Below are 21,362 nucleotides of genomic sequence, written 5' to 3' on the forward strand. Positions count from 1 at the left end.
AATCAGAAAACTAAAAATTAGTGACACGGAGACTTTTTTTAGAGATTTTATACATGCAAAAAGCACAGCAATGTCTTATGAAATGCCTGCTTAAAACCTGCCTGCATTTTAAATTTTAGAAATATTGATCAAAAATATTTTACACAAATGTGTTTCTCATTTTCAAAGAGCTGTAAGTGAAAGTATTTCAAAAGAATGGCAACTTAGCTCAGGCACTTTCTAATTAAATAAAAAGTATATAAAGAGAAGTAAAAGAGAAGCAAAATTTATCATTTCCTTTCCTTAGTTGATTTCTTAAGTGAATTAAAGAACTGGGGAAAAGCATTTTTCCATCTGCATCTGACAGGTAATTCCTCATAAACTCTATGAATGAAAACAAGTTATTCAAGTTCTTAATAAATATGTCTTGAGATAAATTCATTGCTGGTGTCAATTTAGAAAACATTCAATTTTGAGAATGAAGGATTAAGAAGATATATTATATTTAAATATTAATTTAAATTTTCTGGAAGACCGATTCTAATGCTGCAGAATGCACATCAATCAGATTTTACATCTTGTGGGCTTTGTTAGTTCCAAATCTCAAATATCTAGCTTTACATTACTGAAATCTTCACTTTTTGTCATTCCCTGAATAGTAGGATCTGTTTAAATACTTATTTATTTTTAGTAGAAAGTGTTATTTAAATGATTATTGCACTACTTATTCTATAGATTTGTTGCTGTTGGTAAGCTAATCAAGTATGTAATTTTAATTACGCTTTTTTCATTCTCCTGTGGTATAAATATCTAAAGAAAGATGATCAAATCCTCATTGAAAGTTTTTATCCTGTAAACACAAAACATGGAAAAGAAAGAGAATTCAGAGTAATTAAGATCTAAATATTAGCTGAACATGAATGTTTGACGGTTATTAGGGAATGCAAGTTTTCCGTGAAAGACGGTTAAACTAGATCAAATAAGAGTACTACCCCTGTAAGCATTTGAATAATTCATTTTTCATGTAGTCTAAAAACTGGAGCTTTATTCTCAGGTGCCAAATTTCAGTTCAAGAAATGAATATTTTATATAGTCTTTTCAAAATACTCTTCCATGGAAGTAACCCGTATACTTCCAACAAAGAACTGAATTACACTGGGTAGCTGATTCATAAGATCACTGGATGTTAAGAGGTACTTTAATACAGATGAAACACTTATTTCAGTTCTTTCAATCCTATATAATAAAAAGTTAATTTTCTTCAGTAATAATGGAGATATTGATCAGTTTAATCAGATGAGTCATTCTGAAAGGAAGGACATGGACCTGCTGGAACGAGTCCAGTGAAGGGCCACGAAGATGATCAGAGGGCTGGAGCACCTCTCCTATGAAGACAGGCTGAGTTGGGGTTGTTCAGCCTGGAGAAAAAGAAGGCACCAGGGAGACCCTATAGCAGCCTTCCAGTACCTAAAGGGAGCTACAGGAGAGGTGGGGAGGGACTCTTAATGAGGGAGTGGAGTGATAGGACAAGGAGTAATGTTTTTAAACTGAAAGATATAGATTAGGTATTTGGAAGAAATTCTTTACTGTGAGGGTGGTGAGGCACTTCCAGTGCCTCAGGTTGCCCAGAGAAGTTACGGATGCCCCTTCCTTGGAAATGTTCAAGACCAGGTTGCATGGGGCTTTAAACAACCTGGCCTAGCGGGAGGTGTCCCTGCCCATGGCAGGGGGGTTGGAACTTGATGATCTTCCAACTCTAACCATTCTATGATTCTATGATTCCAAAAGTTAAGTCTGCCTTCTCCTCCTCCCTTGCTCTTGGAAGATGTGCTGTTACTGGCAAAAAGACAGAGAAAGTATTTGTCTCAGCAGCCATTTTGGGTAGAGGGAAGTGATATAGAACTGCAAATTTTATCCTCTCATCAGCACAGGAAAAATTGAAAAACTCTAATAGTGGAGGAAATGAGTTACAGAAATGAGTTACAGACTTACGGCTAGGCTGTCCTATTACCTGTTGCTACAAAACCTATAGAGGTGTATAGTTGCAAAGTCAAACATTTCAAAGGCTAAAAATGACAAAATAGAAATCCTCAACATTTTAATATATCTAAATTTTACTTATAATACTGTCTTACGTGCATGATTGAGGACTGTTTCCTTATTCCCATCTTCTCTGTTAATCCCCCTTTCTGCTCCTACTCTCCATCTGATCTCCTACTACCACCTGATTCCTCTTTTTTTTTTTTTTTTTCCTATTTTGCCTCTGCCTCCAGTTCCTCCACTCTGCACCATGTTGGGCCCTGCCCTGCTACCCTTTGCCAGTCCCAGTCATGATGGTGTTCCTCAAGGTGCAATTGTCAGAGAGGAGGTGTTGCCAATACAGAGCAGAACCTGCCCCAAAACTCTGTAGCTTCCAGGTCTCCTCTGCAAGTTGAAGGAGCAGTTGTAGCAAATATTGTATTGCCTTGTAGTCAGAATTGACACATACCACAGAGAAGCTCTGAAACATTTTGCTGCAAAACTCTAAGAAGTCTCTGATGAATGTGGGAAATTAATTTCTCCAGGCTTCATCAGAATATTCAAGTTTTTGTGGGAGAAAGCAAAAGGCATATACCTGACAGCAGAATAATCAATGTACCTAATTTAAAGTCCCACTCCAACGCACCATGAATGAAAAAGTTTAAGAATTATTTTAACATAAGAAAATCAGTGCATCTTCCTGGAGGCTTCCAAACCCTTATAGCAGCTTTGAATAGATAAATATGCACACAGAGGCACATACACACCTAGCTTCAGGCCATCCAGGACAACACAATGCTCTAACATGGAACATTGCTGAACTTATAAGCAGCCAACAGACAAAGGGTTTTAATTGTTACTATTATTATCATATCCAGGTACAAAGATTGCAGGCATAAGCCTGTCTTTAAGTAAGCCAATATAAAAATAATGTCTTTTTCCGTATAGAAGCAACAATAGGAGATTTTGAAAACAGAAGAGTCTACCTTACAGGAGTTTGATCCATCCAATAATCTAAATATTAAGATTGGTCTCTCCTGTTGTCTACAAGCTGTTCATGCATGCTACTCTGCTGGAGCGGAGCTTTTCAACATTTATGGGCACAGTTTTAGTGATATGCACAGGGGAGTTGTTGTGAAATTCTCTTTGTTACCAGGAGGTTATTTTCTAATCTACTAAACACAGAAATAAAACTCTACTCATTGCACAGCTGTATTTTTCATTAATTTCAGAGAGCTGCAGGTTTCTTAATAGCCTCCATGGCCTCCTCTGGTTTAAGGTCTAAAGTGATTACAGGAGCTAATCTTTCATCTTTCCTTTTAACCTGGAGAGGAAGACATGAAGATATGACATGCTTTACCACACTTACATGGTCACTGGTGAAATTAGAATGGGAATAACTGAGACAATAGCAATGTTGTCATGTATTTCACAGAATCACAGAATGATATGGGGTTGAAGGTACCTCTGGAGATCATCTATCAAACCTTCCTGTCAAAGCAGATCCACCTAGAGCAGGTTGCACATCTTGCTGATGTGTTTGAGAATGTCTTTTAGCCTTAGTGCCACACATTTGAAATATAACTCCTGATGATTGGAGCCTGCCCTTTACGACGCAGATTAGTTGTGATAAAGATGCTAGGAACTCAATGAAGAATATTGCATATGATCACTGTAGTTTTACTTTGATATGAAAATGTTATAGTAAGCAGTTTTTACATTCCTAATACTGGTGCTTTGTTTCTAAGAAGTTTCACCTTGTTCTTGGTGTTATTATTTTGCTCCTCATTCATTTTATCCTCTGTTGAACAGACACATTAACAATGGAATATGCATGCTGTTCTATCATATTTCTCCAGTTACTTCTAGACAGCTCTAGCTTAGTTATTCATGGTTGCTGTGTTGTAAATGATCATAGTCAATACAGACCCTGTAGCAAATTACTGTGCTAAATTACAAAATGCCAGAAGCAGTGGATGAGCTTTGTTTTTCCACTTACAAGATTAAGAAAACTCATTCTCCCTCAAATACTTTTTCTTTTGCCTGTGATGGGAGAAAGAAAGGATTATTCTCTAGTCTTCAGGCAAGATCTCCAGAGAGGGTGTGGACATTCTTTTGCTGCCACTGATGATATCAGTCTGCCTGTAGATTAAATAAAAGACTAAAAGACCCCATAGTATAGAAGGGAAAATACCGGATGAGGTATAAGAAAGTTTGTCTGGAATACTAGCTTTATTCACAAGTCTATTTAGACTGGTTTGTTTTTTTTTCCTAAAAAATGGAACCTATTTAGTTTTATAAACAGGAAGCTTTCATGCTATTGCACCCCAAGTGGGACATGAAATTTGGAATCAGTGGTCACTCTAGAGAAAGCCACAGCAAAGAAGGATGAAAAAAATAATTAACAAAGTGTATAAGAAACACATCATCAAGGCCCTCTGAATGCTGCCAAAGACATATTTCCAAACCAAGAAGAAAGCTTGGACAACACAAAGTAGTGGAACAAAAAGGTAAATTAACATAACTCTTGACATAGGTTAAGATTTAACATAGGTTAACTCCTTCTTAATATAGAGGGTCTAGTTAAGATGATGAGGAACCAGGGCAAAGTGGACAAAGCTTTCTATGTTCCCAGTAGGAGTTATCACATAGAGTCATAGAGTATCTCAAGTTGAACCCATAAGAATCAATGAATTCCCTGTTCCTCACAAGACTTCCTAAAAATAATTATATGACTAAGAGCATCATCCAGATACTCCTTGAATTCTGACAGGCTTCGTGCCATGACCACTTCCCTGGGGAGGCTGTTCTGGTGACTGACCACCCTCCCAGTGAAGAACCTTTTCCTAATGTCCAATCTGAACCTCCCCAGAGGAGCTTGATTCCACCCCAGAGGAGCTTCATTCCATTTCCTAGTGTCCTGTTGCTGGTCACCAGAGACCTCTCTCTGGGGTCTCAGCACCTGCTACTCTGCTGACCTCCTTGAGGAACTTGTAGATTATGGTGAGGTCACCTCTCAGCCACCTATTTTCCAAGCAGAACAAGCCATGTGGCCTCAGCTGCTCCTTTTAAGTCTTGCCCTTGAGACCTTTTACATGATAACAGGCAAGATATACTCCCGTGGGGATGATTTTTAATTGCATGTGTTGGAAAGTTGAGAGACCTGGCATCCAAGAATACATCAGATATGTCAAAGACGGGATTATTCGAAGGGTGTGTGATTCCAGGGTATAGCAGAGACAGCATAGATGCTGGGGAGCATGTTTCTAGCTAAAAATGGCACAATTTAAGTAAAGGGAACAGGATTTGGTGCAAAGCTTCAAGACACACCACAGGCATGGAACAAATCAGAATGCAGACATTATGGCCAAGTGTATATAGTAGAGAAAGCAACACGGGAAACAGAAATGTAAGTGTTCAGCATATAGACAGTTTGTGGTGTATAGAGTATACAATGGGAAGTCTTTGGTGTAAAAGAGGCTTGCTTGCTTTCTGGAAGCTGTATCCATAAAAATGGAAATGTAATGTAATTTTAAGATAACAGTAGTGAAACACATGAGCTGTGGAAGCAAGCTAGCTACTATTCAACTGACAAAATTGAAGTTCCACACCCTACAACTCTACATTTGTATCTCTGTACAGAATTTGTATCTCTTCTCCAGGTTATGAAGGTTTTTTATTTCCGGTAAAGTTAAGCACAGCTCCAAAACAGGAAGCAGCATGAATCGGTGCAGCAAACAACCAGATAAGCCTTAATTTAAAACACTGACCTCTGGAGACATTGTAGAGAGGTGGTTAAGTAGTGTGCCAGTTATGCATTAAATTGCTTGACTGACAGATATTAATACAGTCTAATGATGCATATGGTCTGAACAGTTTGTTTTGTTGTTTTTTTTTCTTCAATCACATTCATTTTCAGCTTGCAGAACCTTGGGACAGATAATACAAACTGAATCAGAAGAAAAGATAAAAATCAGGGTCTTTAATGCAAGAAGAAAGCAGTGAGACTCCTGGAACAGGTCAAGGCTCCTTGCTGCTCTGTATGGCAGCAGGAGTCAGCCGGAGCATACAAAAAGGGGATTGGGATAGAGAAAGATTTACTGGTTATGCTGTTCTGCATGGACTGTTTCATCAATTTGCCTTTGGCGATACAGCAGATGTGCAGTCTGAGCAGAAGCTATTAGAATATATCATGAAGATGACCCAATTGAATGCACTGCTCATCTAACTGCAGTGCCAGCTATTGAGATTCTAGCTCTGTAAGGTGAGAATAAGGCATATCCCAGGAAAAGCAGTGCTGTTGCCAGATGCTGTAACCAACTTCAGAGTATCACACAGATAGCTCTTTGGAACAGAAAAGACATGCTTATGTGCTGCCATATCTTTGCTTCTGGGTCTGGGAGGCCCAATAACCTGAGACCCAACTGAGCAGGATGAGATGCTACGGAGAGCAAAACAATTCACGCTCGAGAGATTTTCTAGACCACAAGTGATCAGGTAAAAAACTAGCTGTGAAGGAAAGATGTAGTTGTGTATACAAGGAAGTAAAAATTAATTCTAAAATACAGGAAGTTCCATAAAAAAGAATAATAGAACAATACTGGAGAAGCTAATCTTTAACTGTATAAGGAACTCAGATTTGCAAAGAGCGAATGACAACAGAAGACAATGCTTTATTTTGCAACAGAATGACAACAGAAGACAATGCTTTATTTTGTATAGTACTCAGGGAGTGTCTAATGATGTTTCTTTCTGCCCTCCTGGTCTCTATAAATGTATGAACCAGACTATAATAATGTAATAAAGTCAAAGATGAGGGTAACAAAAGGCTTTGATATACTGTATTAGTCCCTTTTGTACTTTGCTCTTTCAATAATCAATTTTGTGCAGTGAAACCTTGACCTGGTGGAAGTCCTATAAGAAACACAAAGCTCATAAACCTTGTAATAACATATATAGTAAAGGAATATGGAAGAAAGGGTTATTTATAAATCTCTAACATGTTAACAGTGATAGTGTATAATCACATTTATTATTGAAAAAAGATAACAAGTAATAACAGTTATATATGGGATAGTTTATTCTTCATTATTCTCTGCTTCTGCTATTGTCATAGATACTCAATTACCTGCAATTCTAAATATAATAAGACAAGTTATTTTTCTCAGAGAATCTGATATGATGGATTTCAGTTTAATATAATTACTTAATCTCGAGTGATTTAGTTATTTGTAGAGTTGTTACATCTTTGTAGAAATAACAAAAATTAATTATGACTTATTAAGAGTAATTAGGAGCTGATTAATTAAAGAAACCCTTAATAAGAATGACCCTCTTTTCATCAGGTTTCCTACCTTCAGCTACAGTCCTATTGATTTAGAATGCAGATACTTAAGATTTTACTGATATATTGCCATAGAAGACTTGGAATAGTTCATGTCACAATTAGAGGAATACAAAACGGCTCTGATAATTTGAAGAGAAATATTGTTGGAAAACTACTGACAGTGTGGTGGCCAAGAATCATTAACAATCTGGTGCTTATTTTTGAACAGGTGTACAATTTAATTATCAAAGCCAATGGGCAGCATTAATGCCAATTTCAGGAAGCAAAATGCAGCTGGGGGTTCTGAGCCAACAAGTGAATAAATATCTCATTTAAGTCAGACAATCTAGGATAATCAGGAGTAGTCAACAGTGCTGTGAGAAATACTACAGGCAAGAAATATAAATGGTACTTTAATTCTCTGTGGTAAAAATAAGCAGTACTTGTCATACCGACATGCTCCTGCCAGAGTATTTTGCCCTTCATTAGCCCCTGAGATAATTCCAGATCTCATGCAGAATTTCAAGGGGAAAGATCTAAATAGATAAGATACCCATACTACATGCTATTATTTGGATTCTTTTCCTTTTTTATTTAATTATCTTAAGTGACAAGCTTCTGAAGTTTTAAGCAATTTATCCAAGAAAACAAATATATGAGTCTAAAAGAGGCAATTTCCTTAGGTTCTTAGAAAAAAAACAGTTAGATGCTAATATGAAATAACTTTTACTTACTTAACTCCATTAGTTTTTCTAATACTATTAAATTTTACAGAAAAATAAATTAGTTTAACTTTAAAAATAAAATTCTAGTAGAAATGGCATTAGTATTCTTGGACATCATTCATACCAAAAAAAGTATAACCTTTGGTTATACTAAAAAGTTAATAATGGATTTAAATTATTTCCTCAAAAAAAGGTGGCTCTTATTCTGAAACATTCTTCCATCTTAATTTTTAAAGATTCTTTAAATTTTCTAACATTTTATTCATAACATCAAATATTTTTCTACACTTTTTAATAGGTAATTTAAAAAACATTCATCCACCTCCGGTCTAGTATCAGACATCAAAGTCAAAATCATTATTTGTTCACAGAGTGTTTTCATTTACATAGCTTTCTTATTCATGTTCACAACACAGAACTAAATCTTCAACTAATGGATCTGAAATAAAAAGTTTTCCTCAAATGTCCATTGGTCAAATTTTATGGTTTTTCATACTTAAAAGCCTCTCTGGTATTTTGGGAATTAAGTAGCACGCAATTTGTTCTTTTTGCCAGATCATGATATTTGCACTGTCAGGTCAAAATCACAAGAAATTTGAACTTAGATTAAAGGTAATCAAATCTGAAATCTTTTCTCGGGCATTTCTGCTTAACGGAAAATATAAATCCCATGACATTTATGGGCAAGACTTATCGCATTTATAAGGTATGGGCAAGGTGTAATAAGTTTAAATAACCAACCATTCCAACCAGTCAGCATAGGTCAGTGTTCTGTGGTCTGCGTGAGATTTAAATAAACAGAGATAAGTCAACCACATTAGATACTCACTATGCATTGGGATTTACAGTCTGGTTCTCCTGCTGCTGTCATAGTTGAAAAAAAGCGTTATTGAAGCTGGCAATTCATGTTATTAAAAAAATGAAAAAAATGAAAAGAGGGAAAGAGACAGAGAGGGAGAGGGGCAGAGAAAGAGAGAGTGAGCGACTGGGAGAGAGTGATGGGAGGGAAGAGAGCAAGAGGGGAGGGGAGCCTGGAAGACAGTAATGAGCTAACAGTACTTCTTTCTTAGCAGCTCTCCATTTTTATACTCTTGCCTTGATCTGGCAGAACTGGGTTTTGTCAGCTTTCAGGACACATTGAAAAATAAAATTTTCCCTTAAATGTTCAGACAAGGCAGCTCTGTTACTCTGAATTTATACAACTGGTGTGAAACATACTACATCATTTCTATACTTATTTTTTTTAAATTAAAAATATTTTGAAGTGCATTTAGGCAGATGCTTGTTTTCACATGGTTGCACACTGACCAATTAAAGGAATTTTTTCTATACTCTATATTGTCCCAAAATGTTCCTAGAAACTATGTTAGAGGACAGCTGTCAAGTTTAAGACTGGATGATATTTATAAGTTTGTCAATGGTTTTATCTTAAACTGCTTTGTTAATGATATGGAAATTTTCCTACATAATTGAAAGATGTTTAAATGCATTAACATGGCCCTTATCTAAGGAAAGGATCTCATTCAAATCACAGACAGAAAAAGAGACATTCTGGACAAACTTTGTTCCTCCCTTTCTATTAAGAAAAGAGTCTAACAGATAAGTTATCAGGTATGTTTTAAACAAAACAAAACCAAAACCCAATTACAGATTATAAAAATATCTGAAACATATTTTGGTAATAATATACCAAAAAAATATTTTGGTATATTTTGTTTCCATAACATATGAAATACAGAACTGAGGCTTGATTTATAAACTTTTTATACCTTTATTCTAGCCAGGCAAGCTTGTTTAAAAAGGAATCCCTTAATAGTAAGCTGGGAGAAAAAATATTACGCCAAGGTGACAACCAAAGTCAGACTGGGGCCAGACCTTTCTCAGTGGTGCCCAGGGACAGGACAAGGGGCAATGGGTACAAACAGGAACATGGGAAATTCCATCTCAACATGAAATTCCATTTTAACCTTCCAATATCTGAAAGGAGCCTACAGGAGACCAGGCCAGGGACTCTTTCAGGAAGTGTAGTGACAGGACAAGGAGTAACGGTTTTAAAATGGAAGAGAGGAGATTTAGATTAGATACCAGAAAGAAATTCTTTGCTGTGAGGGTGATGAGACAGTGGAACAGGTTGCCCAGAGAAGTTGTGGATGCCCCATCCCTGGAAGTGTTTAAGGCCAGGCTGGATGGGACTTTGAGCAACCTGCTCTAGTGGGAGGTGTCCCTGCCCATATAGCAGGGGGACTGGAACTTGATGATCTTTAAGGTTCCTTCCAATTCTAACCATTCTATGATTCTTGTTCTATCCTGACCACTCGGTTTACATCAAGGAAGGTTAGAGATGGTAGTGTTACTGTCTAATATTATTTTTTGTGAATATCTACTCTTTATGGTCATATATGTATATCAATCCCTTGTATGTTCATCCCACTTCTAATCCACCATTGAATGTTACTAATATAAACTTCACAGGAGATATCTCAGCTTTAGAAATCACTTGGAGAATATTTAAGGTTTCAAGGAGTACATTTTGACAGCTATTTCACAATCTAACAGAGACAATACAGTTTTTTATATAATTGTGAAATATCTACATAACCTCAAATAAAAGCTGGTTTTCTTCAATGACCTTTCTTAGAAAGTTGCACTTCTGGATTTAATCTTTGTGCTAGGAACCTATCATTAGTCACACAAGTCACATTAGTATTCACATTAGATTAAAAATTCAAGTAAGAAATTAGAAACTTTTTGGGGAGCATAAGACATCACTAGGGGCTGGCAGCAGAGGAAGTAAGAGAAGAGCCTGCAATATACTTTCTGATGTTTTTTCAAGATAAAACCATACAACAAATACAAAAATATTTTCCCATGATGTGATGCAGATATACTTCAACAACAACGGAAATAAAAAGAGTTGCGATTTTGTTCTTGGTGTTACAAAACCCCTAATAATTCTGACACAGAACAAAGCCAGCACCCCAGCTATTCCAAAACCATTTAGCTCTGAAGAAGGCAATCTCAACCATAATAACTTAATCAGACAGTCTGGCAGTTTAATGCCTAAACACAGCTATTATAGTAGAATAAAGAAAAAACAACAACCCAAACCCCAGCCTTCTCACTCAGCAGGCTGAGTGGTGTCACTCCTGACAGTAATTATACAGCGCTCTGCTACATACAGCACATAATTTTGTGTTTAGTTGATATTTGTAAATTACAAAAAAGCCAACCCAGCAGCCATAGTTTTGAGTCATACATTTTAATCATTGTTTACTGCAAGCATTTGCAGCTCATATTAATTTTAAAGAATTTCATAAGCACTACATTCCTAGTCATAAAAATTTAATTAAAGAAAAACCCAAAACCACAAAAAGAGTTAGTAAAGCAACTTAACATATGCAGCTATTTTTAATTTTTTTTTCCCAGTGCTCAGGGTTTGATGACAACCTACAGCATAAGAAAGAGTATCACTCTGGAGTTTCTATGGCAGAAAATCACAAGGATCCAAGCCAATGCAACCTGAAAACTCAAGGAGTATAACTGATTTTGCAAGCTACACAAAGGCTGCCTACTGCCCACTCCGTGAGTCTTTCTTAAGCCAACAAAATACCTCAGTCCAAGAGTGCTAAAAATTTGACTGTTCACACCAGAAATTATATCTTCATGAAATATTCCCATGGATTTTTCTCAATGTGTCCAATTGCCTACACATTGCAACTGAGAATTTTTTAACACTACTAGGAAAATCATTGCTACATTCTGATGAGACTTCAAGATATCTCTAACATAAAAAAATAAAAATTAAAAAAAGAGCTAAAACAGAGCTGTAGCTTAACTTCCTGTTAATGCTGTGAATGTTCAAGAAAGATCTTTAGCTTTTGAAGCGGAATGAAAAACGATGAGAAAGTTAGAGTATGTTATAGGAAGTTCCTTCTCATTTTAACCTCAAATTGTATCGTGTCAGAACATATGATGTGTTACGTAAAGATGTGTTGATGAATGTGTCATTGTATATTGCAACAAGTTTAGCCTTGAGTCACTTAGAACACCTAGTCTTTGCTTTGAAAACTGCACATTTTATAACTTGATGTCATTTGGAATACACTTCAGAGAGACTATGGAGTCCAAGTTATATTTTGACTGGAGTGAGTATGAGTGTCTTAAAGCTATGCAAGTATGCTTTTCTTCATAACCTAGTTTCTTACAGATGACAGGACAGAAAACATTCTATTTGTTTTTCCAGCCAGAAACTCTGAGACCAAAAAGCTCAGGAGAAGAATTGGTTCTTGTCTATGTATTTATCAAAAGAAAAGAGAGAAAAAAAAAATGCTGATAGATTTCACCATTTAAATTATTTGAAAGCACTTGTTCCGTGCTTCAAGCTGTAGAGTGAGCATTTCCATACGTAATCTATTTTTCTTTGCTTACATCTCAAATCAATTTCTTCAGTGTTACTTTCCTAATGGCTAAAATGAAAAATGTTTGAGGATGACCTGCTGTAAGAAACAGATCAAAATTGAAAGAGAGAAATTTTTCACTGAAGAAAGGTTACAGACTGGGAGAGTAGATATTTCTTGGTTTTTTCTCAATCACCTAAGTATCTCAAAAAATCATGCTGGTAGATAATTTATAAACTACAGCCCAACTTCTTATCAAATATCTCTGGTTATCTATTCAATTAATTTGCTGCCAAATAACTCCATTGCAGTAGAGAAAATTTAAAAATAAACATGTACTGATTTGTAATTCAAAAATATGACCAATAGTGCTATAAATGAACATTTTTTATTTCTGAAATATTATTACAATTACTATTTACCAACTAGGAGATCTCCTGTACTTGAATACTCACACTGAATAAGATTCAACAGGCAGGAAAGGTTACCACAGAACAGAGGGTGGGGAAATGCACTGAAGTAGGGGATCCAATATTTGCTTTCCAGGTCCATAGCTGAAACAGCAAATTGCTAATGTGAGTAAAGCAGAGCAGGAATCCAACCCATGGCATCCTGAGGAGGATTTTCATCACTGAGCTACCACAAGATGACTGGAATACATAGGAGATTTCAGAGCACAACACTTTTCTAAGAAACAGGTACTGTTTAGGAACACGAGTAGCTCCTAATTGAAAATAATTAACAAAATTCCAGTCAATAAATTATTTCCTGATCTGTTTGAAAAGATATAACTCTGATTAATGATGTGGGGCTGATTGACAGGAATATAGTATACAACAACACACTATGTCTAGTATGATCCTGTCTGAGACTGCTATTAACAGATTACATTTGATAATCAGTATTATTTATCTGAAATGCTGTATTTAATCATATCTACCTCTAGCCTTGAGAACAGTTCATAATACTTTTTGGTTTGTAGTGTCAGTTTGCACTCTTTTTTCCCTTCACCTCCTCCCCACAGCCGCTCCCCACCCCATTTTCTAAAGGACATAGTCTTGGTTTTGTATGAAATTCTTGCTTTCTTTGCTTTCTGCACTTTTGAGGTTCATTTTTTATTCCAATTTTGACAAGAATAATTTCTCAGTACTGTTAGCTATGCACTGTTATAATAAAATACAACATTGGAAAGAAACTGGTCATTACAACTTCCATTATAAATTCAGGGTGAAAGTCCCTTCATCAATCCTTGCTTCAATTCACATAAAGAACCCATAGTTTTCACATTAGTGCTTACTCTAATTAGAAGATAGTAAGAGCAAGGGAAATAAGACACAAAAGGAAAAAAAAAAAGGTTCCTTTGAACTAGAGAATTGGACACAATGTAAGAAAGAAAGTGTTTCTAAAAGTAGTAGAAATGCAATCTGCGATGCGATCTGAAAAATGGCTTAGAAAATATTTCTTTATATTTTTCTTACCTTCCAATGCAAGTACTTCCATACTAGATTTCCATACCAGGAAACTATTTGTTAGCAACCTTATGCAGTGACACAACTAACACTAAGGGGTTCAATCTAGTGGTGATACACAATGTAGCACTGAATTTGATTAATATGTCCAAATGTCAATTTGATTTTTCCCTTCATCCTTCTGGAAGCATAATTGGAAGGTACTAGAAAAAGATTGGAGGTTTTCCTTTTATAGTCTTTCAACTTTCTCTACTTTGCAGGTGCAAACATTTAATCTAAATTATTTAGATGACTGCCTCTGTTATAAATTAGAAATGTCAAAGCAAAGGAAGGTTATAAAGCTATAAATATGATAGTAGCGTTGAAATATCTAGCTGGATGTAAAATTTGGATGTCAGGTCTTTCTCAACAGATGATAAAGGGTGTTCTGAAAATGAATATTGCTTGCTGGAAAAAATGTATAGAACAGTTCTAATTTGTTGTTCACGTATGCCTAGAAGCACCATGTAGCTCTAACCTTCCTCTTTAGTGTGAGCTCTTATTTGACTACAAAATTCCTATAGGCCAATGCACAAGCTCAATGAATTTCTGACTAAGCATAGGAAGATACTGATTGATGAACATCTCCATTTTACTTTTATTTACTGTTTATCCCAGGTTGTCTCTCTCAGCAAAAATTTCCATCAACCCAAGTTTCATGCCGTTACTTTAAGTTCTATGTAGCCCCTCCATTGTCCATTAAGTAGAGCAAGACTTATGAACCTTGTGTCAGAGAGTGTCATTAGTGTTGGAAAATACGAGGTGTTCTGAACTTGGTGTAAAATCTTTGTATATTTGTGATCTGGTACTGCATTCTATAATAATGGGAGAGGGGTATAGTTTAAAGCTACTGAAGCGGCATACCGAGGATGCCTGAAAAGTCAAGAAGAATAAGGAGGAGATAGGCATCTAAAACGGGCCTGGAAACCTACCAGAAGGACGAAAGGTAAAAAGTACACGGCGAGGAAGACGTCTTACTTCATCAGAAACGACCACCGAAGACCACCAGAAGGGACTGGAATGTCGCCAGAATGACGCAATCTATGAAGCAATCCCTAATGAATATGTAATAAGAGGTGATGGGGTGACTATTGAATATGTATGAAATTGTATAATCATGAGGGTATAAATTGTAAGTTGACACGGTCGTCGGCGAACCAGATTTGGGTGACTACCCCTGGTTCCCGGGCCCGCGAAATAAAGCACCGCATATAACTACCTTCCAGTGGTTATGTGTTTGTCACCGACATTAGTAGCAATGAGACCTCAGTTAGTCCTATACTATAACCATCTACTACATCCCTACAGAAACGGTTTCTGTTCTCCATCAATCTGTAGTCCCAGATTTGTTCCAAGCGGGCAAGTCAGTTTTGCAATTGTTGTGAAACATAAGACTCAGGAACTTAGATTTTTGCAAACTACTGCTTTTGAATGATCACTTCAAGAAAGATAAGCCTGCTTGAATTCTGGCCCTGTTAAGCTAATTAACTTCAGAATAATATGATTTTAACCTGTGTTTTTACAACTGACATTTCCACTTTAGCTTGTTTTGTTTCTCGAGCTGGTTCAATAATAAAAATGTGGATTACAAGAATGCATACATTCCTTCCATGTTGGAAGAAAATGGAGGTCCTTTTTGTATTTTACATTTACATTTAAATTGCTGCTATGGAATATGGAGAACATATTATTATTTAACTTCTTTCTTTTATTAAAAACTCATACTATCAATATTCAGTTGTTGTGCTTCCTTCAGTATTAGCACAGCAGTACAGTGAGTTAATTAGTCATGTTGATAAAATGTGACTTCCCTGAAAGATAATTATTGAGCAGAAAATTACAGCTTATGAGCAAAATATTACTTTTCTTCCTGAAAATTCTTAAAAAAATGGATTTATCTCTATAAACAATTATGAGATTACTTTAATTTTCTCATGTTTTTCCTTTATTTATGCTAAAATTGGACAACCATCATTTTTCCAATCTACACTTTATAGTGTTTTAAGAATCTTTAATAGAAGTAACATTTTTACTCATTAGTTTTGTATGCTCATTGAAAACTGATGTGAACATGTGGCTTCCAGTTTATGAAACCAACAGAACTTACTTATATTAGTAGTTCAGTACATGTTTTAAGAGGACATTTTTCCTCATCCCAATTCCCTGAAACAAAGCTTACACTGGGCACTAGATCAATCTTTACTTATTGTGATGAATGTTGTCTACAATTAGGAAGGATCAACACTTTAACAATGTAAATTTAAATTCCCATGAAAATATTGCTGAGTGGTTTCCTTTCTTATCACTTATGTTTACACAGTTCTTTTTGTCTGTATTTTTTAAAAGTGAAGTAGGGGAGAAAAACCTTTGACAACACATTAAGACTAATCAAAATCCCTATCCATTTGTGCATCATTTGTTTTATCATTAACTTTGCAAAATTAAGAACTGCAGATTAACTAAGAATAGTTAATGTCAATTTTATGCTTATGTGAAGCTGGAAGCCATTACCAAATAATAAAATGTACGTTCCGTTGCACATAGCCAACCTCTTTCCTCTCTCTATTCCTTAGATTCTGCTACATTCAGAGTCTGGGGTGGGGGCAGGGGAAGAGGAGGAATAAGCTAAAATAAAAACCAGAGATGATAACTATATCATCTATCAGAAGGCTCTTGCCTTCTTACTTTAATTTTAAGAAAGAAGTTTTAGCATTTTAATATCATCACTTTAATAATATTTCTATCTTTTTTGCTATTTTTTCTTTTTTTTTTTTTTCATTTTTCTGTGTTCTACATTTTCAACAAAGACATCCATATTGACTTGCTGACAATGGTACAAACAAAACAGAAAGCAAACTAAGATATAAAATGCAAAATGTTGCCAGTTCAGTTGGATTTACAAAATGGTTATATTTGCCAAACAGTTTGCCATAAAGCTGGGCTTATGAAGTCTTCCATCCCTAACCTTATTACTAATTAGGTCACAGTGACAGGTATTTTGTGATAATAGCAAGGGATTCAACACCATTACAACAGTTCTGTATTGTTTTAAAGATATTTAAAAACTGTGATGAAATCAAATAATTTTAAGTGGATAAAATGTGGCCCACTCCTGTCTACCATATAAATGTCAGACATGGCTATTAGCTATGTCCCAGGATTAATACAGATTCTCCCAGCATACATGTGATTTTTGTAACAATATAAACGAGATGGTCAAGTTAAACTGTCCGTATTTTACTTCTTTACTTCCTCAAGGGAAAAAATAGGTTTACCTAATGCATCAATAGCTTAAATGTATTCTTATATACCTAGCAACAGGTTGCCATAATGAAAAAATTTACTAAATTTTACTGATACTATAGTAAGTTCTAAGCCTACAGAAGGCTTCAATTTAATGCTGTCTGACTTTTGCAGCACACTTTTCTTCCCGAAATTAGTATAAAATGCTAAAGTAGTAGTGAAAACTAGTCTTTTCTGAGACATAATTTTTTTAAGAAATACGTCTTGCTAACACTAAACACAAGAAAGCAGTTAATTTGCTTAGCAGCAAATATTAAGAAATTTCAGAAATCATTAACAAAGTGAAAGGAAGAAACTTCTACAGATAATGCTTCATGATTGCATGACAAGAACAGATGGTAGGTGCATACAGATGCTGCTGAAGGCAGATGACTCTTGCTCAGTTTTAGGTCTTGAAGTAAACAATAATCTAATTACTGGCAATGGATTGTCATTGTAATGAGAGTAAACAGTAAAATCAAACTAAAGCATCATAATTTTCAGGACCAGATGCATGCTCTAATCAAACTCAACAATACTAATTATTATATGTAAATTTTGATAGCATCAAGTTAAGACAAAGTATAAACTGAATTGGTATTATAACAGCTACAAGAAATATTTCCGCCCCTTGACATGCAAAAAGCCAAAGATGTCATATGCTATAATAACGACACAAAAATGTGTTTCTCAAAAAAGACCCCCACAAAGTATGACTACAGTATAGTCGTACTCTTAAGTTATGATTACATATGAAGGGAAATACAGACTTCTGCTAAAAATATATATATATATATAAATAGCTGCTAGGAAAGAAGAGTTGAAAATCAAATGAATAATGTTATGGTGTAATATCTAAGATCACATAATTCTGGTGATCTGTCATTACCCAGCAAATACATAGAAAAACTAACATAGATATTTTATACACAGTATTTACTGAAAATACAATTTTACTTGAAGGGTTTACTCTGCTATTTTTTTTCCTTTCCTTTGTGAGCTAAAATTCTAGATAAAAATATTAGTCCAATATTGGTATAAAAATTGCCTTCTAGCTCACTTAGCTTGTATAAGGTCAGTACCCACTATTTCTCTTGAAATTTGAATTAAGTCAATATTTTGAGTTATTACTAATTAAAAACCAACTAAACAAATAAACAAACAAAACCCCAAAACCTTCTTCTATGTTTGTGGAAGTATTATAAGCAAAATGGATGAGAGAAAGACACTCTTTTGTCTGTGCTTGTTACTTTGAATGTTTCTTCCCTTATATTTTCTCTTTCAGTTTGCCACACCTTGACTGACAGAAGTGACAGGCACAAAAATTTAACTAAGTATTACATCAATCTGTTATCAGTGTTCAACTCCCATTTCAAAAATGTCCATACTTCTGAAAAATGGGTACTATGTTATTCAGCCCTTCACTATAGGCATCTCAGTAATAGCTCCTCATATTAATTTTGAATGACAGCCTCTAATGAAGGGTAACTCCATTAAAATGGAACAGTAAATGTGTTTACTTATGAAATTCATTTAATACTTTTGCAGATTGAACATTTAGTTTTGGACAATAGACAGAAATGATACAGTAAGCATCCATGATTTGGACAACTGCAGAAATGATGTCTGATTATTTTGACTTCAAGGTAATTGTTTTATTCAGAACATAAACTCCAGGATGTTTTTTTTCCCCTTGAGAGACAAATTCACTTTGCATGCACCAATAGTCTGTATTGACCATAGAAAAATCTATACAATGATACTGTAAATCTAGACTCTTGTTCCACCTCTAATCCATCTTGACCTTTCTCTCAGTACTAGAGCCAGGTATCTTCCTCCCTGACTGTAACAGAAACAGTATTAGCCCTAATTCCATTATTTGGTAGAGGGTATCAGGTTTCAAGCTTCAGAGTTTCTTACAAAAAAGGGAACTTATGTTTTACTCTCCCATATTGTAGAAATAATGAAGTCATCTCTTGCACTTTATTTAAGATTTTCCTTCATCTTTTATAGCACTGGAATTTGAAGACTAACTATGATTTTTCAGTATTTTTAATGGACAACAGTTGTCATAACCAATAGAAGTGAGAAAAAAAATATCAAAAATTATTTATATGAAAGTTTAGTGATCTCCAATAAATAAAAAGTAACATTAAATGAAGAAACAAGTAGAGGGAAACCCACAGAAAACAGAATAAGAAAAAATACCTTTGTTTGAGATTACAGCTGACAAAGTTTAAGGAAGCTCCTGGGTTAAGATAAATATGCATTAGTTTGACTAAATCAATGGGATTAGGCTTGCTTAAACTACATATGAATTTAGCCATTTCTTTTACTCTCTACCAATATTTCAGCATACTAGAAAACTTACGTTTAGAAGTGAATTACACTCTTCAGTAAAGGAATATATCACTAACCAATACTGTTTTACATAATAACAGCACATTACAGAAGTTCTAGCAAAAGAAAACACAAAATTTCTATTACTGTAGATAAATCTTACACCTACAGGTTTATACTGCCAAAATTTGAACTTGAAGAGTCATAAAGCAGTGTATTGGAATAGAGAAGGCTCTCAAAGCATTTACAATCACTTTATCTTCACAATAGATGCAAACAGCAAAAGTCATTTATCAGTGAACTAACAAATTGATGTGCTAGAGCAGTAAGACTAAAATGTATTTCTTGGAAACTGTTTCCTAGCACAAAGAAAAGAAGAAAACATGGATAATCAAGCTGTAACGTACAGAGCAAATATTGAACTTGGAAATCTTAAACACAAGAGTAAGAAAAGTGTGAACTTGCAGCAGTTTAGATAGATTATGTTTGAATTTTTATGTCATAAACTGCAAAGCAACATTTGTTTTATATTCAATGAGCAGATTTACATGGAACTAATGGTCTACAAAAAATGAGGCTGGAAAGCTAAGACAGTGTGAACTACAGCTGAGTCTTGGCAACTAAAACCACAGTATTTAATGTGTTATGAGGGATGTGATTAAAAGCAAGCAAGCAAACAAACAAACAAATGTAATAATCCTAGAGCAGAAATTACCATTAGAACAGGGGAAGAAAAAATCATTAATGCATTAAATTAGATAATGTGTTAAATGCAAAACATGAAGGAATAAATAAGGTCCAAACATTTCTTCATCCTAAGGACTTAAACTGTAATGCAAAAAGCACCCTGAAATATACTGAAAACACTATATAACTCATTATCACCTTATGACAAACAAGGTGTTACTAGAAGGAATTGTTATGGGTATGAAATGCACATGAATAACCATTATTTGGGGAAGGCTATTAAAAAGGAAATTGTTATAATCCATGAAGTCATTAGGAAAAAATAGCATAACTCCTTGCAAACAAAAGTTTCAATTCTGAAAATTCTGAAAAAATAATCAGGACTCTTTTTCCTTGTGATTTATAATTCAAAAAAAGAGCAGACTGATGTATTCAGACCTCTTACCTTGAGCAGGAGATAATTCTTTGGTGGCAATTCATTACCAGGGAAGCCTGGAAAATCAGCTGTTGAATATATTACCTAAAATGAATTATTTTGGAGGTTAGAACTCAGGTTGTAAAAGATCTAGATTCAATTCCTTCTTTGTCTAAATGGATTTGAACCCACATTTTCCATTTAATAGGACTCTAAGTTGTGAAGTAAATATCTAAGTAAAGTAAAATCAATAGACGAATGTGTGAGAATATTTTGATTCTGTAATGAATAAATTAAAATCCAGGGCAAGAGTAAACAGAAACTCCATGGCTAATGCTACTCATTTAAAAGGACAGATTCTTTGACCTTTTCATGAGAAAGCTGGTCTCAATATTTTACATTAAATTATTATTTGACTTGATTATAAACAAACCAAAGTGGCTAAGGAACTTCAAGCCTGCTCTTTGCCCAAAGTCTGTTTTCAAAAAAATGGTTTTTTGTTACTAGTAAATTAGAATATATCTGGTAAACCAAACTCAGTAAATTTGATGCAAACTAGAGTGAAGAAACTATAGTAATAAACTTTTCTCATCAAAATGCCTGTGACAAAAATTAGGCATAAGAATATAGACTATGCTAAAAATTAAAAGTTAAAAAAAACTAACCTTATTGATGGATGAGGGA

The 21,362-nt window shown here is 34.9% G+C and overlaps 1 protein-coding gene across 1 annotated transcript in view; it reads right to left on the reverse strand.

The window, feature by feature from the left end:
* CCDC102B (coiled-coil domain containing 102B) overlaps positions 1-21,362 on the reverse strand; it is a 145,367-nt gene that overhangs the window by 14,569 nt on the left and 109,436 nt on the right. Inside the window, exon 6 of the mRNA XM_014938472.1 lies at positions 20,709-20,783. Coding sequence (XP_014793958.1) covers positions 20,709-20,783 — 75 coding nt within the window. The remainder of the gene's footprint in view (positions 1-20,708; positions 20,784-21,362) is intronic.

The sequence above is a fragment of the Calidris pugnax genome, unplaced genomic scaffold, assembly GCF_001431845.1.
Source record: "Calidris pugnax isolate Ruff unplaced genomic scaffold, ASM143184v1 scaffold13, whole genome shotgun sequence".
NCBI classification, from domain to species: domain Eukaryota; kingdom Metazoa; phylum Chordata; class Aves; order Charadriiformes; family Scolopacidae; genus Calidris; species Calidris pugnax.